Genomic DNA, 25,212 nt, shown 5'->3' with positions numbered 1-25,212 from the left:
GGCCGCGCTGGGGGCGCGGGAGCCGCCGCCGCCGCCCCGCGCCGGCCCCGCCCCGCGCCGCCCCTCCGCCAATGGGGGCGCGCGGAGGGCGGGAGGGGGCGTGGCCCCGCCCGTGGCCCCGCCCTCCGCGCTCCGCAGCGCCGGCACCGGGAGGAGCGGGGGGCACCGGGGGCACCGCGGGGAGCGGGCACGGCGACAACGGCGGTGCGGGGGCGCCTGTACCCGCGTGAAGGGAGGCGAGGACGGGGACACCGCTCCCCGCGCCGCCCCTGCACGCCCCGGCCCCGAGGCGCGTTACCGTGGGGGCACCGGGAGGCGCCTCTGGTGGGTCTGCAGGAGCGAAGGGAACCGCGAATGGGGGCTGGCACCCGCACCCCGGGGAGCAGCGAGGGGTGCCCCACGCCGCACACACCAGCCCCGCGGGCGGGGTGCGCAGCGGGGCGGGGGTGCAGCTCCACAGCCCGGTTTGGGGTCCGTCCCGCAGCCCGGTTTGGGGTCGGTTCCACGGCCCGGTTTGGGGTCAGTTCCACAGCCCGGTTTGGGGTCAGTTCCACAGCCCGGTTTGGGGTCCGTCCCGCAGCCCGGTTTGGGGTCAGTTCCACAGCCCGGTTTGGGGTCAGTTCCACAGCCCGGTTTGGGGTCAGTTCCACAGCCCGGTTTGGGGTCAGTCCCGCAGCCCGGTTTGGGGTCGGTTCCACGGCCCGGTTTGGGGTCCGTCCCGCAGCCCGGTTTGGGGTCAGTTCCACAGCCCGGTTTGGGGTCAGTTCCACAGCCTGGTTTGGGGTCCCTCCCGCAGCCCGGTTTGGGGTCCCTCCCGCAGCCCGGTTTGGAGTCCCTCCCGCAGCCCGGTTTGGGGTCAGTTCCACGGCCCGGTTTGGGGTCAGTTCCACGGCCCGGTTTGGGGTCCGTTCCACAGCCCGGTTTGGGGTCAGTTCCACGGCCCGGTTTGGGGTCAGTTCCACGGCCCGGTTTGGGGTCCGTCCCGCAGCCCGGTTTGGGGTCAGTTCCACAGCCTGGTTTGGGGTCAGTTCCACGGCCCAGTTTGGGGTCCCTCCCGCAGCCCGGTTTGGGGTCAGTTCCACAGCCCGGTTTGGGGTCCGTCCCACAGCCGCGTCCATCCCTCTCGGGTTTGCCGGCACGGTGTGGGGGTGCCACTCGAGGCAGTCACAGACCCTCAGCCGCCGGCAGCATCCCTCGAGGGGGCAAGGATGGAACTGGGTCCAGGCCACGGGGCGACGGAGCGTGGGCTGCGGGACCGGGAGCCCGGGTTCCCCCAGTGTCTCAGCAACAGAGAGCAACATTTGGCGTCTCTCTCTGCTCCCGAATGTCATCCGCGGCACTGGCGGTCCCTCGGCTGGAATAAATGTCGTCAGCTGCAGTACATGTTCGGGCAGCACGGCCCAGCCTGGCCGGGAATGGAGGTCTGGACAGGCACAAGCGGGAGCGAGGAGTAAATCGGTGTCAGGAGAAGCCAGGCAGGCACATGGTGAAGATGAAGTGACAGCACTGGCACAGGGAGTGACAGCTGACGGGGCAGGGATCAGAGTCCCAGAGAGCCCGAGGCCAGCGCCAGGGCTCAGGTGACAGCCGTGGGGATGCTGAGGGGTCATTCTCACTGTGGGCATGGATGAGATTTTCCCTTTGGGAGCACTTAAATCTATGGTTAATCCCTGTTTAAGGGCCCTGAAGCACCCTGTGGGGAAGAGTGGGAGCAGGCAGCAGGGCTCCGATGGATTTGACTGTGGTAAGCACATTTGGCCATGGAAAAGGAGATGGGCCAGATTAGGAGCTCCTGTGCACGGTTCCTGGGTGAGATCCCCCTGCTGTCACCCTGAGTCTTGGGCACGGGGGTCACAGGCTCCAGGGAATGCTGAGGAGCCCTGGGTCTGCAGCGCTCCTCCGACACAGCTGAGGCTGAAGGAAAAGCTGTCACGGTGGAGGCTCATCATCCCACTCCCCTGGATCCCAGCGATCCAGCCGGGAGATGGAAGAGCTGCCTCGGCAGAGCAGACTGGATGCCACGGTTTTGCACTATAATCTGATTTTCCAGGGCAGCTGCAGTCAATAGAGGCTGAGGCCGCGGAACAAAGTGCAGTGCTGGAACCATCTGCGGGCTGCAGGTTTCCAAGCAGTCCCCGGGCCGCGGCCGTGGTGCAGCTTTTCCTGGCGGTACCCGCCGGGAGGAAGGGGGTACACCCTGCCCTGGCACCCCGCACCTTCGGGGCGCACCCGCCCCGCTGCGCCAGGACTTTGCCCCGCTCCCATCCCCAGGCGAAGAGGATGGAAATCTCCGCCGGCGGCCCCGTGCTCCCGAGCAAACAAAGCCAGCTGTTTATCGCCGCCGCTTCGGGGCAACGCCGGAGATCGCGGCTCCTCACCGGCGGCGGCAGCCGGGGAGCGCCCGGATAACTCCGCCTGTGCCAAGGGTCGTGTGCCCCCGGGGCTGCCGCAGGGCTGATCCCGCTGCCCCCGGCCCCCAAAGCCAGCCTCGGCAGAGCCCGGAGCTCCGCGGCGAGGAGCACCTCCGGCAAGTTTCTCTCCTGGAGGAAAGGCGTGTGCAGAGACACAGCCTGCTCAGAATCGCAGTCACGCCTGGAGATGTTGCTCCTCAGATAGTTACAGGAGCTAATCAGATAACGGCAGCTGAACTAAGGGGGATACATTTGCTAAAAATAGCCTAATGGAACAACAGACGCCTGGAGATAACGGCGTGCCTCGGGGAAGCAGGGCTCGGAGCGGGGCTAGCCGCTACTCTGAGCCATCTACATATGTGTAAATTTGTCCTTAAAGGCAGAAAAACAGCTTGTCCCCATCAGGGTGGTCAGCCCAAGAGGGCCGTTGTGCTGCTGTATAAATGCGAGCACGGAGAGGCAGATGGTGCCACCGGTGCCACCTGTGCCAGCAGCCATGGGGATGGCACCTGCCTTTTGCTCAGCCACCCCCACCAGGGAACAGAGCTCTGCACAGGGCTGGAGCCACCAGGAGCCCACCCGGGGCCTAGCGCCGTGCTCTGCCCAGCTGCTCTGCACAAACACTGCGCCTCAGGGCTTTAAATCTGGCTGTTTTCTTTGGCACGGAACTTGGCAGGGTTCTGCGTGCCAGAAGTTCCATGCCGTGCTCAGAGCCAAGCAGGATATTTCGGTGTGAGGCCTTCCCTCCCTCCTCCGGTTGCTCCAGGTTGTTCCAAAGCTGGCTCATGTCACATCTGCTCCCCGGCCTCGGCTGCTCCGTGTCCCAGGCCTGGCCGGGCTCTGTCCATCCCTGCCTGTCCCAGCAGCCTGCCCAGCCTGCTCCCCTCCTGGTCCCAGCTCCTGCTGCCAGCTCGGAGGGAGCAGAGCCGTCTCTCCAGCAGGCAGCCTGCAAGGACGAGCTATTCCCATCAGGCACGATGTCAGCTGTGCCAGCTTGGAAGATATTCATCTTCCTTGCATGGTGACTGCAGGAAGGATGCTGCAGGCTCTCTCCATGTGCTGCTCGTGGTGCCTCTGCTGTCACCTGCTGCAGTGCCACCAGCCAAGGGTTGGGGGCTTCTCTGTCTCTGCTGGGCGCTGGTGAAGCTTTGTCTCAAATCCTGGGGTCAGTTTTGGGCCCTTCATGACATGGAAGGGCTGGAGCTTATCCAGGGAAGGGAATGGGCTGGGGAAGGGTCTGGAGCCCCAGGAGGGGCTGAGGGAGCTGGAGAGGGGCTCAGCCTGGAGAAAAGGGAGATCGGGGGGACCTTGTGGCTCTGCACAGCTCCTGATGGAGGGGACAGCCGGGGGGTCGGGCTCTGCTCCAGGGAACAGGGACAGGAGGAGAGGGAACGGCCTCGGGCTGGGCCAGGGGGGCTCAGGGTGGCTATTTGGGAGAATTTCCTCCTGGAGCCCTGGCACGGCTGCCCAGGGCAGGGGTGGAGTCCCCATCCCCGAGGGGATTCAAAGCCCTGTGGATGTGGCACTTGGGGACATAGGACAGTGGTGGCTTTGGCAGTGCTGAGGAATATTTGAGCTGGATGGACTTCAGAGGCCTTTTCCAACCTAAACCATTCTGTGACTCTCCCAGTCCCGTGTGACTGTGCCAGCCCTGCTCCAGGTCCTTTGCCAAGGGCCCACAGAGCTCTGGCTCCAGAGCGGCTGTAGAGGAAGAGGCTGAAGGCAGTGGCATCACCTGGATGGCAGGTGTGGCAGGGCAGCTGGGGCTGACAGGCAAACCCAGAGGGCTCAGTTTCATGCTACAGAGGAGCAGATATTCCCCGGAGAGGTCAGACAGAGGGGACAGCCCTGCTGCAGCCAGCACGTTCCCATGGAGGGCACAGGGAAGGAGAGGGAGGTGCACAAGGCACGGGACACAGCTGGAGTTGGATCCCAGCTCCCTGCCAGGGTGGGCAAGGACTCTGCTGCCTTGGGAAGGGCCCAGCCCACGCAGCACCGAGCAGGCACCGTTCCCTCCCTTGCCAGTTATTGTTCTTCCCTCCCATCGCTCACTTACCTCTGAACACTTCAATCTCATCGCCTTTGTCAGTGTCGCTGGCTTTTAATTGAAATTCCTCAGACATCTCCTCATCAGCGCAGCCCATCAGTGAGTTTTGTGTGGGAAGGCATTGTTTTCCTTCTGCAGCTGTGAAAGTTAAATTCCAGCGTTTTTCTCGAAGAGTGCTTTTGTCTCTTCCCTTTCTTACACTGCCAAGTCCAATCTTACAAGCAACCTCTTCCCTTTGTCTGGATGTTTCATCTTCCATCTCTCCTCCGCAGAGTCCCTCTGGTTCCATCTCAGGCTCCTCCACTTCTCTGGCCCATCCTGAGGGGCAGCTCCCACCTGTGGCTCCCTCCAGCCTCTGCCAATGTTTTCCTTGGGAAGGTTTGGAGAGCCCAGCCTGTTTCTGACTCTTTATTTCTTGGTGTTCAAATCTGTAAGAGCAGCATCCGGCTCCTCAGGAGGGTTTGGACACCGTGGAGGTGGGCAGACATGGAGCTTTCAGCAGCCCAGGGGCAGAGCCTGAGCCCTCCTTCCCCCACCAAACTGCCCCATCAGCCCCTCCTGCCTCTCCAAAAGGCAAAGGCAGGCGATGAAAACGCCAACCCCAACAGTGTCCACACTGGCAGCAAAACCATGGGCAGCAGGAGGATGGGATGGGGGCTCTGCCCCAGTGCCAAGCCAAGGGTGCTCAGTCCCCTCCACCTGAGCAGAGCTTTTCTCTAATGCCTGGCATGCCCCCATGGGCATCCCCAGGGAACCTCAGTGCTGCCCTGGGCCCCCACTGCCCCCTCCCAGGCATAAAAGGGCGATTGTGCCAGGTCCTAATGAGCCTGCACTGGGCTGAGGCCAGGAAATTAATTTTCCTTGTGCCAAGACTGACACGAGCCAAGGTTTCAGGAGCAGAGGGCTGAGTGCAGGGCAGTGCCCAGCTCAGCAGTCACCCACGAGACTTTGAGACAGGAAGAAGAGTTGGATGTTCAAAAGGCCTTTGAAACAGAGGGAGTAAAGAACAAATGCCCAGCCTCCCTAATATGAGATATTTTCAGGCTATTTTTTATATTTTAGATGCTTTTCAGACATGCCTCAGCAGCATCAAATATTTTAGGAATATGTCAGCTTGGAAATACCTGAGGTATTTTGTAGCTGTACACAAACACATCCTGAGCCAGGGAAGGGTTAGACTGTGGTTGTGGTTTCAAAAGCAAGGGTGTAAATGTCACAGGTGCCTCTGTCATCCGTGCACACTTGGCCATTTCCATCCCAGAACGATTCCCACCAGCCGGACCGTGGCTGGAGCATGAGCCCAGCCAGCGGCCCTGAGCCTGGCACTGCCTGGAGCCACCACAGCAGAGCCCAAGGAGCTGGAACAAATAAATCCCTGAAAACCCTCATCTTTGGAAATTAGTTTGGCACTGCAGAGCTCAAGAGCTCCCGCGGGCCAGCCCTGGGATGCGAGCAGTGCTCTGGGCCCTTGTAAAACAATAAACAGTGGTAATGAGCAGCGCGGAAATGTGCAGAGGCCCGTCAAGCTGCTGCTCTGGAGAACAAGTCACCCGCTAAGGGCCAGCTGGGAAGAAGCTCCCGATGGGTGGAGGGGATGGATGAGTGGCTGCCGGGGCTGTGGCAGCACTGGCCCGGGGGCTGTCCGCGGGCACATCCCGCGGGAGCAAAAGCAATCCCGGCTCCGGAGGCAGCCGGGAGCAGCAGGAGCCGCTGACGGGGAGCCGGGCTCCCACCCGCCAGGGGACACGCAAGTGAGCGCCCGCCGCGTGCCCTGACGTTCATCAGCGCTAATTGGCGGCAGATGGCTGATGAGACACGGGTGGGATCCATCAGCCTCAGGAGCAGCAGCTTTTGTCTTTCTGCTCTGACACACCTGAGGTGACATTCCCAACCTGAGTGTGAGCCAGGGCGCTGCTCCAGGTAATTAACAACCTGGGTGATGACCATGACGATGTAGCTCCGAGTTTCAAGGCTGTTTGCTACTGTTTTCCAAGGAAGGCTGGACATACCCTCTTAGCAAATATCTAGTGAGCTTTGGCAATTCGTTTTTAATTCAAAAGGACAGTGTGTGCGCAGCACGGCCAGCCCGGAGCCAGGCACTTCCATCTGAAGAGCTCTGTAGAGCAATCGGTTTCCTAATTGCTAACGCGTCCCCGCTCTCCGTCGGCGGGAAGCCGTTCCCCCTTGTCCTTTACAAGACGGGTGGATGTGGCCCTCGGGGACACGGGTTAGAGGTGGCATTGGCTCTGCTGGGGGAGCAGTCGGACGGGGTGGTCTGAGAGGGCTTTTCCGACCTCCCGCATTCTGTGATTCCGTGATTCCGTGACTCCCGGGCTCGTTCCGGGCCTGTTCCCGGTCTCTATCCCGGAGGCGGTGCTAGAGGGCGCCCGGGGCCCGCGAACCGGCACCGGGAGCGGGCCGAGCCCGCCGGGGCCGGGGCGATGGGAGCTCCCGGGTCTGCCTGCTGCCATCGGGGCGATGGCTGGAGCAGAGGGACGGCAAAACGGGGGAAGAATATGAAGGAGCCAGGACTGGGTGCCGGAGATGGTCCCTGTGGGGGTCACCGTGACATTCACATTCTCTGGACAGAGAGACGTAATTCTGTCTCTCAGGAGAAGCACGAAGAGAAAAAGAGAAAACAATCTTTATCCTACTCCTCTGCTTTCACCATGTAGAATTTAGTATAGAGATTATTTACCTGAAGTGATTGTTTCATTAGATTCTAGTAAAAGTTGTTTAAGTTCAATAACCAATGGGATCCAGCTGCGTCTCAGACACTCAGCAGAGAGTCACGAGTTTTGCAAGTTTTTTTAGTGAGAGTTAGGTAAGTAAGAGGCATATGTTAGACTAAGATAGTATCTCTTTAAATAGTATATTAATGTAATATAGTATAGTTTTAATAAAGCAGATCCTTCAGCCTTCTAATCTAGAACCAAACATTGTCATTTCTTCCCACATCCGGGGTCTCCTGTTTTACTACAGGTCACTCCTCAGGGAGTGTCATTGCCCCATCCCTGGGGGGATTGAACACACCCGTGGAGGTGGCACTTGGGGACATGGGCAAGCGGTGGGCTCGGCAGTGCTGGGGGAATGGTTGGACTCGGTGGTCTTGGAGCTCTTTTCCAACCTGAATAATTCCACGATTCTACGATCACACAAGAAAAGGGGGCACAAACTGCAGCCACGTTTTGTGCAACAACCTGCGGGGAGGGATACAGCCACTTCCTCCCCGGAGGAACAGGGATCCCCAGCTCCTCTGGGATCCCTGTATCCCACTCCCACTGGAGAGCTCTTTCCCCCAGACACTCGCTGAGCACCAGCTGCGCTACTTCCACCAGGTGAGAGTTACATCTAAGTGGGGAAATAACAGCAAGTGGAGCTGTTACTACGACCATGCATAAATACAGCTCCTCTCCAGGGGCCCACAGCTCTTGGCAAGGGACCAGAGAGGTCAAGAGGGGCATTTCCCTGCCTTTTGCAAGCCCCGCACGAGGTACAGTGGATGGGTGCCGCTGGAGGCAGAAGGCTCCCTGTCCTGGCTCAGCCATCCTGGCTCCAATCCAATTTCCAGCTGCACAGAGTCTCCCTTCCACAAACACACCTGGACAAGAAGGTGCCTGCACTGGCTGCTCACGGACCTGCACCTGGTGCTGTAGGAGCCAAACTGTGTTTCATGTGCAGAAATGGGTGCTGGAGAGAGGCTGCCGCAGGGTTCCAGGGCTGTCCAAAGCCATCTGCAGTGTTTTTGGGATCTGGCTGCGGGATCTGGAGGCAGCAGGGACATTCCTGGTCAGCCACGGCTCTGTCACGTTTTGCTGAGCATGGTGTGTCTGGGATGTGCTGGGTGCCTGCATGCAGGACTGGGAGGATGAGGAGAATTAACAGCCTCTTCACTGGGGTTTTAATTCTGCTTCAAGTAAACAGTGTTGAGAAACTCTCCTGTTCCCGCCAGTGGGAGGAACCAGCAGAATCCCTTCCCCACAACAAGCCATTCCCAGCCTCGCAGTGAGCAGCAGCCTCCCAACCCCAGAGTACATTTTCCGCTTCCATCGTTTTCCCCAGCTGCTGTTTTAAAACCCAGCTCAGCGGCAAGGCTTTCCTCCAAGATGAAAAATCGGGATTTGATGTGAACAAATTCTTTTCTCACCGCTCTGTCAAGGTTTGCTCTCTCCTTGCACACTCACTCAAGTATTTCCTTGCTCACTGCCCTCGTTACAGCTTGGCAGCCCTGTCTTTTGGGGGAGAGCCCTAAACTTCATTCCATCAGCTGGATTCCATTAGCCAGCTAATCTACTGATTACAATCCACACACAGGATATTTTCTCCTTGCTGCTATCTGAAAGAATATGGGCATCAATACAAAAGAAAGGGAAAAGAACCCTACAAAAAGCAATTTACAGTTGAGGGAGAGGAAATAAATACATCGTAGTCACATGAGGAAATAGTAACCATGGAGCTATTTTAGGCACAATACATCATGCAAAGGATGATGTGTCTTTCAAGCACATTTCAAGCTCAACATTCAAGGCACAAAATGTTTTTGGAAAGTAAATTCTCACATACATTAAGCACCATGCCAAGGAGTGGGGTTGGATGCTGTCAGGCTTTGCATTTCAGGTTTGTTCAGAGTTTGCATACAGGAAGCCAGAGCCTCAGCAGGACGATCCCAAAGCTAAAACCACCCAGGTGCTGATGGATTCTGTTGGATCAGGACCTTCCTGGGTCAATCCCACTGGGTAGAGCCAGAGCTGGGGTCTTTTCCAACTGAAATGGTTCTGGGTGGGATTCATAGCCCACAGTGGATGCACACGCAGTGCTGAAGGGTCCCTAGAGGATCCCACATACCCGAAATCACGAGTGCCTTCAAAAATCCTACGTGATTCAAACCCAAACCATCACCTTGGCTAACCCTTCTCTGTCCTGAGTAAACACAGCACATGTGAAACACCAACAAATTAGGGTGCAATAATCAGCTGTCACAGCTGTTCCACCTTTCCAGGTGGGGCTGCGGCTGCTTTTGGGGAGATGCCCTCTGTAATGATGCTTTGGTTGTACGGAGATTTTTAGTTATATTTTTAAATCACTTAAAATCAGAAATAATTCAGCTTCCCAAGGAGATGCTGTGGGATGATGGACTGATCTCACCAGGTGTGAGCCACAGCCAGTGCCCGGGGCCAGTGCAGGGTGAAAGTGATATTGAAACCTGATGGATTTGCTGTGTTTGAGGGTAAAAAAAAAATGCACTGGAAAGTACCTGCCTTGTTCTTCCTCTGTCTCCAAGGTACCCGAGTTACCTGCTGTGCTGGGGTGTGACACACACACGCCGCAGCTCTGGCTGCATCCCACATCCCTGGCTGCATCCCACAGCCCTTGGGAACGGGCACCAGCCTCGGGGAGGGCTCAGGTGAGCACACCGCCCCGTGTGCCCAGGCAGTGGGGGACAATTCCCTGCCGCGTTCTGTGCCCTGCCCGGTGCCTGAGCTGCCCCCCACGGGGATAAATAACCCTTGTTTTCCCGGGATTCTCCTGGCCGGGGATGCTCATGTTCCTCGGGATGCCGCTGCTGCCCGGCATGCTTCTGTCCTCAGGATGCCCGTAGTCCCTGGGATGGCTCCTGTGTCCCGGAACCCCCTGTCCCCCGGGACCTTCGTGTCCCACGGGATCCCCGTTCTTCTGGGACACCTTTGTCCTGCGCGATCCCCCTGCCCCTGGGACACCTTTCCCACGGGATCGCCCTGTTCCCAGGACATCCGCACGGGATCCCCCTGTTCCTAGGACACCCCTTCCCCACGGGATCCCCCTGCCCCTGGGACACCTTTCCCACGGGATCGCCCTGTTCCCAGGACATCCGCACGGGATCCCCCTGTTCCTAGGACATCCCCACGGGATCCCCTTGTTCCTAGGACACCTCGTCCCCGTGGGATCCCCCTGTTCCCAGGACATCCCCACGGGATCCCCCTGTTCCTAGGACATCCCCACGGGATCCCCCTGTTCCTAGGACACCCCTTCGTCACGGGATCCCCCTGCCCCTGGGACACCTTTCCCACGGGATCCCCCTGTTCCCAGAACACCCCGTCCCCACGGGATCCCCCTGTTCCCAGAACACCCCGTCCCCACGGGATCCCCCTGTTCCCAGGACATCCCCACGGGATCCCCCTGTTCCTAGGACATCCCCGTGGGATCCCCCTGTTCCTAGGACATCCCCACGGGATCCCCCTGTTCCTAGGACATCCCCACGGGATCCCCCTGCCCCTGGGACACCTTTCCCACGGGATCCCCCTGTTCCCAGGACACCTTTCCCACGGGATCCCCCTGTTCCCAGGACATCCCCGTGGGATCCCCCTGTTCCTAGGACATCCCCGTGGGATCCCCCTGTTCCTAGGACATCCCCGTGGGATCCCCCTGTTCCTAGGACACCCCTTCCCCACCGGATCCCGCTGCTCCCGGGACACCCCCGTCCCCCGAGATGCCGCCTGCCCGCCGGGACACCCCTTTCCCACGGGACCCTCCCTCTCTCCGGAGCCGTGTGCTGTCCCGATGCCCCAGGACACGCCGTGCCCTCCGCGCCGGGAGCCGTGCGCCGCCGGGCCGGAGCGGGGGCGGCCCGGGCTGGAGCGGCGCCGCGTTTCCGCCGGGCGGGAGGCGGAGCGGGGGCGGCCGCGGCCGGGCGGAGCAGCAGAGCCGAGCGGCGCCGGGCCGGGCCGGGGCTGTCAGCGCGGCGAGCGGGGCCCCAGCGGGCCGGGCCATGGCGGGCGGGCGCTGAGGCGGCGGCGGAGCGCGGCGGGGCGGGCGGCCGGGGCGGCGGCGGCGGCGGCGGCGGCGCGCCGGGGCCATGCCATGCCCGTAGGGAGAGATGCCTTTGGGAAATGGAGACACTGGAGCACAGCGCAAACATGGCGCCCCGCGGCTGCCGCTGCCGGGCTGGTGCCTGCTCTGCTCGCTGCTGTGCGGGGGGCTCGCCGCGACCCCGGCCCCCGCCTGCCGGCCCTGCGCCCCGGGCTGTGCCTGCGCCGCGCCCGCCTGCGCCGTCAACTGCTCGGCCCGCGGCGTGCAGCGCCCGGGGGCCGCCGTGCCCCCCGCCGCCACCGCGCTGTGAGTACCGGGCACGGGCGGGGGGCGCGGGGATCGGCCCGCAGCGGCGGCTGGATGACCGCGGTGTGCCGCCCCGCGGCGTGCAGGGAGCGGCGGGTGCCGAGCCGGGAGTTTGGTCCGGGGGGTTCTGTGCCGGGAGTTTGGTTCGGGGGTTCCGTGCGGGGAGTTTGGTTCGGGCAGTTTGGTTCGGGGGGTTCCGAGCCGGGAATTTGGTTCGGGGAGTTTGGTTTGGGGGGTTCCGAGCCGGGAGTTTGGTCCGGGAAGTTCCGAGCCGGGAGTTTGGTTCGGGGGTTCCGTGCCGGGAGTTTGGTTCGGGGGTTCTGTGCCGGGAATTTGGTTCGGGGAGTTTGGTTCGGGTGGTTCCGAGCCGGGAGTTTGGTTCTGGGGTTCTGTGCCGGGAATTTGGTTCGGGGAGTTTGGTCCGGAGGGTTCCGAGCCGGGACTTTGGTTCGGGAAGTTCTGTGCTGGGAGTTTGGTTCGGGAGGTTCCGAGCCGGGAATTTGGTTCGGGAAGTTCCGAGCCGGGAGTTTGGTTCGGGGGTTCTGTGCGAGGAGTTTGGTTGGGGGTGGTTCCGTGCCGGGAATTTGGTTCAGGAGGTTCTGTGCCGGGAATTTGGTTCAGGAGGTTCTGTGCCGGGAGTTTGGTTTGGGGGTTCTGTGCCGGGAGTTTGGTTCGGGAGGTTCTGTGCCGGGAATTTGGTTCAGGAGGTTCTGTGCCGGGAATTTGGTCCGGGAGGTTCCGAGCCAGGAGTTTGGTTCGGGAAGTTCCGTGCGGGGAATTTGGTTCGGGAAGTTCTGTGCCGGGAGTTTGGTTCGGGGGGTTCCGTGCGGGGAATTTGGTTCAGGGAGTTCTGTGCCGGGAGTTTGGTTCGGGAAGTTCTGTGCCGGGAGTTTGGTTTGGGGGGTTCCGTGTTCGGGAGGTTCTTGGGGAGTAACGGGAGGAGGGTGTGCGGGAAGGAGTGTTTGAATGGGGGTCAAACACACTCTAAAGCAAGCCCGAAGGACGCAGCTAGCAAGAAGCAAACGTTTCTCGGAGGCAGCGCTGGGGTGGGATGACAGATGAGTTTGTGTCTGGCTGTTCTGGGTAGGTTGGTCAGGCGCGTTCGTGGAGGGGCACTGGGACGGTCCATGTGCTCTGTCACTGAAATCAGCTCACTGCATGACGCAAAAGACAGACCTAGGGGAAAAGTTTGGTTTTCCGTAGGGAGCAACTTTTCAGTTCTTGACGAGACAAAAGCATCGAGTGATTCATATAAGAAAGATGACGTGGGGCCCGGCGCGGTGGATAGATCTCACATGAACTAATTGCTGCTGGTATTTCACTGCTTTAAGGGTCTGCTTTTCTATCTGGATATTCTTAAGTAAGCTTCCACTTTTTGTGTCAATACAGAGATACTGCAGAAGTTGTGGAGTACCACAGTAAGCATACACTGTAAGTTTTGCAGGCTGTGCCTGGACTAACTTCAGGAAAATGCGCACATCTCTGGATCCAGCAGCCAAGGTGTTTTCCAGCTCTTTTTTTGTTAGATATATTTAGACTTCTGCAAACAAACCAGCCATTGTTTGTTGCAGAAAGTCCCTAACTGGAAAAGACTGGCTTTTATTAAGGAGGTTCTGGATTTCTGTTATCTGTTGTTGGTTTGAGATGGGGATCTGCAGCTCCCCGGGCTGCTCAGTGGTCACTGTGGAGCAGCCTCCTGAAGGCTGTGATGATCAGTCCTTCATTTAGCTTTTTCAGGATTTGGGGCTATTACAATGTGTTTCTGTGGTTATTAATTTTGGTAGTAAGTGTTTGAGACTGTGTTATTGTTGTTCAGAGGCGCTGAGTTGTAAAAGCTCCCAGAATGTTTTGGGTATTGTGCAGTGACAGATGGAAGTGGGACATAAAGCTCCTGCAGGTGAACAAAACCATGGGAAGGGGAAATGCTCCAGAGCAATGGGTGGCGTTAGTGGCACCGTGTTCTGATTGCAGCAGTGTTTGTGTGGGGCACAGAGGCTGTGTTTGGAATTCAGGCTGTGGAGTATCCCTGTCAGGCAGCTCATCGCTGTATGTGTGCTGGTCCTGTTCTGGGGGCTGGGCTAAGATGTGCTGAAGTGGGTTTCTTTCAGGTTTACTGCCCTGTTTGGCCTCCTGGTGATGGCAGAGAATGCAGGTGCACCCACTGTCCTTATAACCGTGGAGAGTTTACAGATCCGTTTCTGTTGGGATGGAAGGGACTCTGGCTCATGGCTCAGTGAGGTTATGCGAGTGATTTTGCCTATTAATTTCACATTCCCTTTGTTGAACACGGACAGATAAGTAACGTTTATATATTCTCTCATTAGAGGAAAAATTATTTTTAAATATCTCAACGATCCCTTTTTAAAAAATTAACTATTCTGAAATGAAAGCAGCCTTTAAGGAAGGCCGAATTCTGAAAATTCCCAACGCCAGAATTCCCGGGCGTTTGCTTGCAGCAGCACTCAGCAACTGCAATTCCGAATTTGTGGCTGTAGAAGCAAGGCCTAGGGAATGAATTCCTCTTGTATCCGACGTTTTAGACAGAGCAGCTTTGAGGAAACAAATGCCAACTGCGGCCGCGCTGTTCCCAGGAGCACGGGGAAGTGTCCCATCCAAAGAATCACTAAGGAAATGGGCTCTGCTGCTCGCAGACACCACATACCTCGCTGGAAGCAGTCTCCAGGCAGACCGAATGGGAATATTGGCCCCTTCCCATGGCCAGAGTCAGGTTCTTGAAGTGTAACGCAGAGTCTGGCTGGAACCAGGAGCGGAGTCTGTTTTTCCAAATAATCCGCAGCGCGCAACACGCGAAACTGGACTGGGGAGGAACTGAACTGGGGGGCGGCAGCATTTGCACTTCTGAGCTCCTCCATCCCAGGAATGCTCTGATCCGTCTCTTTTCAAGTGCTTTGCTCTCAGCACCACCGGATTTTGTTCGCATTTATTTGAGCCTGAGCTGTTTCTTGAGCTTTCATCGCTTATTTCTCTCCTCAAGTGGAAATAAATCTCATCAAGGCTTTCCGACTTTCCCTTGCAAATACCGATTCTTTCTGACACATCTTTGGTGTCGTGGCAGGTTTGAAGTGGAAATTAGAATCTCAGTGTAAAGGGATGAGAGTGGAAACTTCCTTTATTTTCCCCTCATTAGGATGGAATAGTATTTGTGGATGGGTGAGAAGGAGAAGCTGTGATCAGAGGAGCTCTGCTGCGGCCAGGCTCCTGCAGAAGCAGATTTGGGGGTCAGAACTTTCATCCAAAACCCATTGGGTTTTTTTGTGGATTTGGCAGTGAGCCCTGGGGTTGCACTGCCCAGCCGGTGACTTCACCTAAATAAACCTTAAAATAAACAGATCCTATGATTCAGGAACCTGCAGTCTGGTATTTTAAATTTCAAGGGTCAGCAATGATTGGTAGATTTAGATATTATTACATGATGCAGGAAAAGCCTTTTCAAGGCTTGAAGTGTCTTCAAAAGCTATCAGGGGAAAAAAAAAAATTCCAGTTTAAATTAAAATCTAATTCAGGTAAACCCACAGGCAGTGGAGTGTCTGTACAGTAGTGTCCAGGCCACAAAAGCAAAATAGCTCTATTGCTGTTCCTAGAAAAAACTGAGACAGCCTGGAATGTCATTCTTGTAGGAAGCCATATCCCAGCAAAAACAAGGCTGCGTTTCTCTTTTGTACGAGATTTTGTAGAGGGAAAAAGGCCCAAATGAGGTGCTAGATAAATATTTTGCCAGCGAGATTCTTTCAGCCTGTGGAGGGGACCAGTCCCATAAGCAACTCGTAGCTATAGTTCGAGTGTGAACAAGGAGGCGATTCTGTGGTGTTGTGTCAGAGCAGAACGGGCTCCGCTGCTAGGGAGGGCTGGGTTGTTTATTGTGCTCCTTCCTAAAGCTTCAGAGAACTCTCAGTGCTGTTCCCATGACTGAGAAACTTTCTAAAAATTAAAACTTCTCTTCGTGGTGTTTCAAAGTGTATTAAGAAAAATGTCCAGCTTGGGAAGAACAGGCCTCCACCAGAGAGGCGGGTTTGAAGGTGCTCCTGCTCTGTGGCAAAAGTTGCAATTGAATAATCCTGAACAGCATTAACATGTCTCACTTCTGTGATCTGTAGTTTGCTGCAGCCAAACCTACAACCCCTGGTAGTGACAGAACCCCACATGTTAAAGAACTGTAGTTAGACATCTTGGACATCCCCACAGGGCAGGACGAGCTGCTGGTGGAACCCTCTGGGTTTCCTCTGACACCTGGTGGGATTTTTCCTGTGCACTGCTTGCACTGATTTTTTCCTGTGTTTCCTGATATTTTCAAGTTTCCTGGTGGTCTCTTTCTGTGTGTTGCTTTTTCCTTGTTGGAGCGAAAGTGAGGGCTGATCCTGCTCTTCTCCTGCTGGCAAGCCCCCGGCAGGTCTCTGCGTTTCACTCAGCTGCTTTCATTCTGCTCTCACAAAGAGTGGCTTTAAAAGAAAACCACTCACTCAGAAGGTAGAACTCATATGGTTTGTTAATGCTCCTCTGCCTTTTATCCCATTTAATGGGATTCCTTGTTTTATCTCTAGTCATGCCTCGTTTTCCACGCTGTGGTTTCCATAACGCGTCTCGGCGTCATCCTTTCTCCGTTCCTCCAAGCTTTGTTGTCCTTTGATTGATTGTTGCAGTTCAGCTTGATTTTGTGTTTTATTTACTCCACATGTGTCCAAACACTTATCTGAGTTGTAGTAAGTGAGTAGCTAAGTGAGCAGGGGAAGAAGGACAGCTGAGGAGCAAAGCCGTGCGTTGCAGTGCCGGGGTGGAGCGGGCTGGGAGCTGCCTGGATCTTGCTCTTAATGTGAGGAGAGTGCATGGAGCAGTGGGGGGAATAGGGTGGGTTTTGGGGGACACAGCACTTGTGAGTTAGTCCCTCCACGGCCAACAGCACGATTTTAGGCAGTCGTCAGGCTCAAGGGGAAAATTTCCCGTCTCTTCCCCAGTGGAAAGTTGGCAGCTCTGCTCCCAGGCTATGCTTATGGTGCTGTTCCTGTTCAGAGGAATGGCTGCTGCTGCTCACCAACCCACCCTTTTCTCCCCCCACATCAAACCACCCTTGTCTCCCTCCCCACCATCCCTCCCTTCTCTCCAGCCCTTGCTGAAATGTGGCTCCAAGGCTGGAAAGCCGCAGTGGCTGCGGAGCTGCCGACCACGCTCCCCTTCAGCTGCATGGACAAGCTGTGCTGAAGGTCACTAGCCTGTCCCAAAGGAGGGTGGTGGTGTCCCACCAGACCTCTCCAGCCCTTATTTCTCAGCCTTCCTTTGCAGTAAAGAACGAGCCTGTTTTTCGTATCGAATCACTGTTCTTTACGTAGACGCTGAAGCGAAGTTGGCATCTCTGTTTGCCAAAACTAAAAATGTCAATTGAAACGTAATGTTAGTTTTCTGCTTTGCAAAAGGGCACAAAAAGCAAAACTCGTGATTGCTGCCATTCACGTTTATTTAAAGGACAGCTGTCATCAGGAAGAGCATCAACAACGTGCAAGCTGTAGCATTTGCAGTGTATTTCTAGGGACCGTGACCAGGAAAGAGATTCTGTCATAAATGACAGAATCCTGGAATAGTTGGGGTGGGAAAGGACCTTAAAGAGCATCTCATTTCACTCCTCTGCTATTGGCAGGGACATCTTCCTTTAGACCAGGCTGCTCCAAACCCTGTCCAACCTGGCCTTGGACACTTCCAGGGATCCAGGGGCAGCCACAGCTGCTTTGGACACCCTGTGCCAGAGCCTGCCCACCCTCACAGGGAGGAATTTTTTCCATACATCAAATGGAAATCATTCAGTTTTCCCTCTTTCAGTGTGAACCCATTCCCACCTGTCCTGTCACTACAGGTGCTGATGAACAGTCCCTCTCTGGCTTCCCTGTGGCCCTTTCAGATAATGGAAGGTGCTGTGAGCTCTCCGTGCAACCTTCTCCTCTGCAGGCTGAACTTCCTCAGCTTTCCAGCTCTTCCCTTTCCCTTGAAAAATCACATCCTTTTTGATAATGTGCAGATAAGCAAAACACATAATTAAAACAATTCCTCAGCCAGCTGTTTCTGCTGCATCAACAGCAAAATAGTTGCCCTCAGGTTAGGAACAGGTAAATCTCTTCTGCTTCCTGGCATCAGGCCTTGGAAAAGCCTCGCTGAGCTGAGCTCGGCAGTGAAGTTTCAGACGTGGCATATGGTCCTGTGTGATTCTGTTTAACCTGCTGTCATGTTGAATTCAATTAGCAGCCCGTGCTAAGGCAGTGTGGTAGGCTGGGTTGGTGACAGGACTGGGTGTTCATTCCCTCCGCGGTAACAGATCTCCCACCTACGGCATTTCTGGGCGTTGGAGCGTGGCCCTGCTGTACCTGCAGGCTGGGGCTGTGGGTGCCCGCCGGCAGTGCAGGTTTGGGAGCTGGTGGGATCCTCATTTCTCACTGCAGTTGTGCTGGCAGATGCTCTGGAGGTCCATGGGGACAGGGCTGTGCTCGCTGTCCCAGCAGCCACAGCCTGCAGCAGCTCGTTCCTGCGGGGCAGTCTGGAGTGACACGGAGTCTGGATCCGAGCCACGACTCCACCAGCCTGTTCCTGTTCATCCAAAATTGTCCCTGGCCACCACACCATGGCTTTGTTTCTCCTGGTGACAGCTGGGCAGCTCATTTTCTGCCAGCCTGTGCAGGCAGCTCCTTGTGTGAAGCACTCTGGGCTCTGTGCGGCGCAGTTTGTGTGTCTGTGATGGAGTCACAGGGGCTCATCCCTGGTTTGGAAGGGACATTTCCAGGGTGGGGTTTGTAGCCCTCCCAGAGCCTGTGCCCACCTCCTTGGACAGACCCCCTGGTCCTTCAGAGAGCTCCAGGAGAGCTGGAGAGGGACTTGTGACAAGGGCATGGAGTGCCGGGACAAGGGGGAATGGCTTCCCACTGCCAGAGGGCAGGGCTAGATGGGATACGGGGGAAATTGTTCCCTGTGAGGTTGCCCAGAAGAAGATGGAAGTGTCCCAGGCAGGTTGGACAGGGCTTGGAGCAGCCTGGGGTAGTGGAAGGTGTCCCTGCCATGGCAGGGGTGGCACTGGGTGGGCTTTAAGGTCCCTCCCAACCCAGAGCGTGGGGCGATCCCCTGCTTCTGTGGTACTTGCAGATCCCCAGCAATGGCCCCTTCCCAGCTCCATTGCAACATCCCCTGGCAGCCCCTCAGCCCTGGCTCCCGCAGGATCCCTGCGGCTGCTCCGGGCTCCTCTGGCAGGGACAGCACTAGGATCCAGAGGCCAAGGAGGATTTTCCCTGCAGGGACAGGCAGCGGCTCCTCTCCGTGCTGCCCCTGACCTGGGGGCTCGCCCGGGATGCTGTGGAGCCCTGTGCCAGGGCTCGGGGGCTCTGCTCCTGCTGGGAATGGGTTAACTGGGCTGGCCGGGGCTCTGCTCCTGCTGGGAATGGGTTAACTGGGCTGGCCGGGGCTCTGCTCCTGCTGGGAATGGGTTAACTGGGCTGCTCGGGGGCTCTGCTCCTGCTGGGAATGGGTTAACTGGGCTGGCCGGGGCTCTGCTCCTGCTGGGAATGGGTTAACTGGGCTGCTCGGGGGCTCTGCTCCTGCTGGGAATGGGTTAACCGGGCTCTGGGAATGGGTTAAGCGGGCTCTGGGAATGGGTTAAGCTGGCTTGGGAATGGGTTAAGCCGGCTTGGGAATGGGTTAAGCGGGCTCTGGGAATGGGGAATGGGTTAAGCGGGCTCTGGGAATGGGTTAAATGGGCTCTGGGAATGGGTTAAGCCGTCTTGGGAATGGGTTTAGCCGGTTTGGGAATAGGTTAAGCCGGCTCTGGGAATGGGTTAAGCCGGCTCTGGGAACGGGTTAAGCCGGCTTGGGAATGGGTTAAGCCGGCTCTGGGAATGGGTTAAGCCGGCTTGGGAATGGGTTAAGCTGGCTTGGGAATGGGTTAAGCGGGCTCTGGGAATGGGTTTAGCCGGTTTGGGAATGGGTTTAGCCAGCTTGGGAATGGGTTAAGCGGGCTCTGGGAATGGGTTAAGCCGGCTCTGGGAATGGGTTAAGCCGGCTCTGGGAATGGCTTAAGCGGGCTCTGGGAATGGGTTAAACGGGCTCTGGGAATGGGTTAAGCAGGGCTCTGGGAATGGGTTAAGCGGGCTCTGGGAATGGGTTAAGCCGGCTTGGGAATGGGTTAAGCGGGCTCTGGGAATGGGTTAAGCAGGGCTCTGGGAATGGGTTAAGCAGGGCTCTGGGAATGGGTTAAGCAGGGCTCTGGGAATGGGTTAAGCGGGCTCTGGGAATGGGTTAAGCCGACTTGGGAATGGCTTAAGCGGGCTCTGGGAATGGGTTAAGCCGGTTTGGGAATGGGTTAAGCCGGCTTGGGAATGGGTTAAGCCGGCTTGGGAATGGGTTAAGCCGGTTTGGGAATGGGTTAAGCAGGCTCTGGGAATGGGTTAAGCCGGCTCTGGGAATGGGTTAAGCGGGCTCTGGGAATGGGTTAAGCCGGCTCTGGGAATGGGTTAAGCTGGCTTGGGAATGGGTTAAGCGGGCTCTGGGAATGGGTTTAGCCGGTTTGGGAATGGGTTTAGCCAGCTTGGGAATGGGTTAAGCGGGCTCTGGGAATGGGTTAAGCGGGCTCTGGGAATGGGTTAAGCCGGCTCTGGGAATGGGTTAAGCCGGCTCTGGGAATGGGTTAAGCCGGCTTGGGAATGGGTTAAGCTGGTTTGGGAATGGGTTAAGCCGGCTCTGGGAATGGGTTAAGCGGGCTCTGGGAATGGGTTAAGCGGGCTCTGGGAATGGGTTAAGCCGGCTTGGGAATGGGTTAAGCGGGCTCTGGGAATGGGTTAAGCCGGTTTGGGAATGGGTTAAGCCGGCTTGGGAATGGGTTAAGCCGGCTCTGGGAATGGGTTAAGCCGTTTTGGGAATGGGTTAAGCCGGTTTGGGAATGGGTTAAGCGGGCTCTGGGAATGGGTTAAGCCAGCTTGGGAATGGGTTAAGCCGGTTTGGGAATGGGTTAAGCCGGCTCTGGGAATGGGTTAAGCCGGCTCTGGGAATGGGTTAAGCTGGCTTGGGAATGGGTTAAGCCGGCTCTGGGAATGGGTTAAGCGGGCTCTGGGAATGGGTTAAGCCGGTTTGGGAATGGGTTTAGCCGGTTTGGGAATGGGTTAAGCGGGCTCTGGGAATGGGTTTAGCCAGCTTGGGAATGGGTTAAGCGGGCTCTGGGAATGGGTTAAGCTGTTTTGGGAATGGGTTAAGCTGGTTTGGGAATGGGTTAAGCCGGTCCCCGGGCCGGGGCCGTGGGAGTGGCGCTCCAAAGAGAGGACCCAGGGTGTGGGCTGAGTCCTCGGGAGGGAGGAACCCGAGGAACAGCTAAGCATGGGAAAGCAGAGCCCAGCCGGATTGTGTTGGCCAAAGCTGAGCGTTTCTCTCTCAAACCACGCCTCGGGAAGGGGCTGGAGCGAGGCCGCGCTGGAGCTGCGGATTTTGGTTTGGGGCAGGTTGGTGAAAGCATCTCCCGGGAGATTCTGGCACTGACCCAGCCCCGGGGTGGTGGGCTGGGGGGATGATCCCTTGATCCCTAAAACTGGTGGGAGCACGTGGATCCTTTTGAGAGCTGCGGGGGGGGGAAAAATCCTGTGATTTTTTTTTTTTTTTTGTGTATTTTTGTAGTGCAAAAATGCTGCTTGAAGAAGCACTACAGAAGTGCCTATTTTTGTACCTCTCCATTCACCCGCTTGCCTCACAGCTGGCTGGGTGTGTGTTAGGGCTTGAATGCAGCCTTTCCACGTGTGGCTTGGAAAATCCAGCTGTTCCATTCCTGCCTCTGCTGCCGGTGCTCCCAAATGCCACATTTCCAGGAGCAGGATGCCCGTCCTGGCACAGGAAGGGGACCCTGCGGGGCGCTGTGGCTCTGGGGTGTTTGATGGGGCTGTCAGGAGAGGTGCCCAACAAGCCTTCCCTTGCAGGGGATGCTCATGCCCCAGTGTGCAGCCCAGGGCTGGCACCCAGCTGGCATTCCTCGGGGAACGTTCACGGGTTTTCCCTCCCAGGTTGCTCCAGTGCTGGCCCTCCCACGAGCAGGGAGCAGAGGGAACCATCCAGCCACGCTCTGCAGGCAGTGCCAGGCCCTCTGTGGGGTGACAAGAACAAGAATCACGGCCTGGTTCCGTGGCACGTGCTGCCAGCACAGTGCATGTGCCACAGTTCCTCTCCTGGGGCTTGGAGAGCCGAGGGAACAGCTGGAGACCACAAGGGGATGCAGAGTGGAGCCTCTAAGAAAAGCTTTGCAGCTGCACTCCCTCCTCGTTGCTGTGCTCCGTACTCCCTCAGACGCCTCTGCTGAAGCTGGGTTGTTTCACCAGAAGAGGAGAGGGACAGGGTTTTTAGGTGGTGACTGCCTTGTCACCCCCAGACAGGTCCCAGGGGCACGGGGGGCCTGGGGAAAGGCTCTGAGCTCTGGCAGAGCCCTGTGCGGGCAGTGTGGTGCCGCTGGCCCTCGGCAGAGTTGGGTTTCACCCCTCCCCAGATGAAAAGAAGGGTTGGAAGGCTTTGTGGAAAGAGTGAGCTTGCAAAGGAGGAGTTTGGATACGGAAAGAGCAATCAACTGGCACCTTCCGTGTTTCCTATTGCTGTACCAGCTCTGGGATCTCATGGATTGGTGCAGGCACAGCAGAAGGGCAGCTCTTACCCGAGACCAGCGTGTGATCCAGGCAATCCTGAGAAAGCATCAGCCTGCAGTATGGGCACTTGGCTTTGAGCTTGGCAGAGCTGCTGCCACTCCAGCCCCCTCAATGATTCCAGCAGGATGTGTACTGACTCCTCAGTGATTTGTGTCCCAGACCTGCCCTCGCACCTAAGCATAGCACAGTTAAAAAGAAATCTCCTATTCCCTAAAGCCAAACACAGCCCTCAGCTGAAATATGATGCAGAGTGATTCCCTGGGAGAAGAGTTTCCATTGGAAAATGTCTTGGCTCCCACCCAATGCTCTGTGAAGCAGTTGTAGAGGACAGCTCACCTGGGTGATTTTCTGGAAGAGAACTGTTAGCATAAGCAGGAGTTGGTGGAGCCATTAGTCAGGATCCCTTCTCAGCTCCTTCACTACACAGCAAAAAGAAGATTCCTTGTCGTCCCAGACTCTGGAGACAACTGCAAATAGAGAGCCACTGCCATGAGAAGAGTGGCGTTGGCCAGAGATTCATGAGTAATGAATTAAATCTGTGCGGAGCAAAGGTTTCTATCAGAGTGTGGGAACATTATTTTACTCCTACGGAGGGAAAACATGAAGTCAGTGGCTTTATAGACTGAGCCCTGCGACCTCTGATTGCATGGATCGGTGCAAAGTTTGGATCAGAAGTCTTAAAATAATTAGTGTAGACAAAACTGAGGTGGGAAAACAAAAGCTAGAAGAGGCCAAGGGTTAGGCTTTGTTAGTCTCTGAGTTGTGTTAAGAAAATTCACTGTAGTGGTATCTGTGGTGGATTGTGTTCCTACAGCAGTAAGGAAGGGCTTTATTTAAGGAAAATTAAAAGGAAAGGTGCTTCTCCTGTGTGCAGGAAAGCTGTGTAGGGCACGGCACAGATCAAGCAGCACTGTGGAGACAAAGCTGGAGCTCTCTGGGTGGCACTCGAGGTTCTGCTGGGCTGACACAAGACAATTCCCAAGGTTTAATTGAGAGGGAGGACACACCCTGCTGTCTGCAGGGAGTGCCAGGAGCATCGCTGGTTCCTGAGTCTGTGTTTCATACAACACAATAACTTCAGTAGCCCAACAGCCAGACCCCGAGCTCCAAAGCCCGCACTGTGCTCCCTCTTGTCGCTCCCTGCATCCAGTAATTAAACATTACTTGGAAGCTCTGTGCCTTTCCAATGCTTGCAGACAGTGAACTGTCAAGGCAGCAATGCCACTGGCCTTGGGTCGTTGAATTGCTGATTACATGCACAGATTGCATCTGGTGCAGCCACAAATTTAAGTGGCATTAACTTGGGTTTGCTTTGCTTTGCTTTGTGTGTAGTGCCCCGTGCTGTGCAGCCACTCAGGTGGGACTATTTCCCTCTGGCATAAGTTGGTCTTTGCAGCAGTTAAAGGGTTAATTACAGCTGGCCATCAGATCTCTCAGACAAGCCAGCAGAGCCCACTGTTGTGCTCTGTCTTCCTGAGGATTAACCAGACACATCCAAGTCTGCAGCTTGATGCCGTAACTTCAGAGAGAGCTGGGAGAGTTTGGAAATTCCTCTCCCAACACCCCTGCTCCCACAGGACCCACAGCTTCCCTGAGACAGGTCCACTCTGGCTGCTTGGGAAGGACATTCCATCAGTCATCAGAGGATCTTTTCACTGAATCCCAGGATCGTTTAGGTTGGAAAACACCTCCAGGCTCATTGAGTCCATCCTGTGGCTGATCTCCCTTTGGAGGATGGCAGCCCAGCTCTGGATCCTCCTCTCCCAGGTGGGTGCTCTCATCAGCACCTTTAGCTCCCCGTGCAGACTGCCCACAGTTGCTCTGTCCCCACAGAGCAGGGGAAGCTCCTGGAGCTGCCGTTCCCTCTCCTGGCTTGCTCTGCAGCTCCTGGAAGCTGCTGGATCCTGCAGCAGCCATGGAGGCTGTGAGCAAGGCCAGGAGGAGCTTCCCCTGGGCGGCCAGGGAAGCACAGTGCATACCTTGGCTTGGGAGGAAAGCCGAGCTACTGGGGGCAGTGTTGTCTAAGAGCTGGGACGCGCAGGGGGAAGCAGGGCTCCTGCTTTTGTCTTCAGTTTGACCCTGGTGGGCTGGGCTGTCAGGGATTCTCTGCATCCCTCTCCCTGGCTGAGCCGTGGGGCTGAGGCTTCACTGAGTATTGTCCCGGTTGTTGATGGGCATTAGGTGCTCGTGGAGTGCTTCAGTGCTTGGCTGCCCCGGATTTGTAATTCCTGCTTGCCTGGTGCTCTGCCATCCTCGTGAGGAGGCAGTAAAGCATCCCCTAGCTGCTCTTGGGAAGGTGACCCTTCAGGCTGAGCAAGGTGAGCATCAGGGCAGCAATGTGGACTCACTCTGAGTGAGATGTGGACTCACTCTGACAGGTTCATTGGTACCCTTGGTCCTGCCTTCCCACCCCTGCTTGGCCTTCAGCCTCTTCTTCCTCATCCTCCGAACCAAACACAACCTTGTGCTTGGGGGAACATCCCGAGTGGCAGGTACTGGAGCCAGCAGGGTCCCACTGTGCTCCCACAGCTGGACAACCATTAATTTTGCTTTTGAAGGATCTGAAAAAGAAGCAAAGTTTTGTTTTCTACCCAACTTGTATTTTTTGTTCAGGGCAGAGCCATCAGTTCCCCGAGCAGAGACATCCCAGCCCCAGCTGGGAAGTCAGAGTTGTGTCCAGTGCAGGGGAGCAGCTCCTGAGAGGAGTGTGGCTGCATTTCAGTATTCCCACTGGAGTGTGAGATGGCAGGGATGGCTCCAGTCCTCCTCCTTGCTGCAAATCCACTCGTGCACTTGTTTCTTTTGACTTCTTGGAGTCCTAATTCTGGCTGGCTCAGAGGCTGTGTGACAGGAGAATCATGGAATAACAGAATTGTTAAGGCTGGGAAAGCTCTCCAAGATCATTGGGTCCAGCCATTCCCCCAGCCCTGCCAAGGCCACCACAAGTCATGTCCTCAGCCATTTCTTGGACACCTCTGGGGATGGTGACTCCACCACCTCCCTGGGC

At 56.7% G+C, this 25,212-nt stretch overlaps 1 protein-coding gene across 2 annotated transcripts in view; it reads left to right on the top strand.

The window, feature by feature from the left end:
- Nucleotides 1-11,128: 11,128 nt before the first annotated feature.
- Nucleotides 11,129-25,212, top strand: part of PKD1 (polycystin 1, transient receptor potential channel interacting) — an 82,685-nt gene continuing 68,601 nt past the window's right edge. Inside the window, exon 1 of one of the 2 annotated variants that reach the window (XM_068207307.1) lies at nt 11,129-11,550. In XM_068207307.1, coding sequence (XP_068063408.1) covers nt 11,312-11,550 — 239 coding nt within the window. In that variant the 5' untranslated portion in view covers nt 11,129-11,311. The remainder of the gene's footprint in view (nt 11,551-25,212) is intronic. The other variant, XM_068207306.1, reaches the window with a different exon arrangement.

The sequence above is a fragment of the Anomalospiza imberbis genome, chromosome 16 (genome assembly GCF_031753505.1).
Source record: "Anomalospiza imberbis isolate Cuckoo-Finch-1a 21T00152 chromosome 16, ASM3175350v1, whole genome shotgun sequence".
Taxonomy (NCBI): domain Eukaryota; kingdom Metazoa; phylum Chordata; class Aves; order Passeriformes; family Viduidae; genus Anomalospiza; species Anomalospiza imberbis.
The sequence above is the reverse complement of the archived record's forward strand: the minus strand, read 5'-3'. Positions and strand labels throughout refer to the sequence as shown.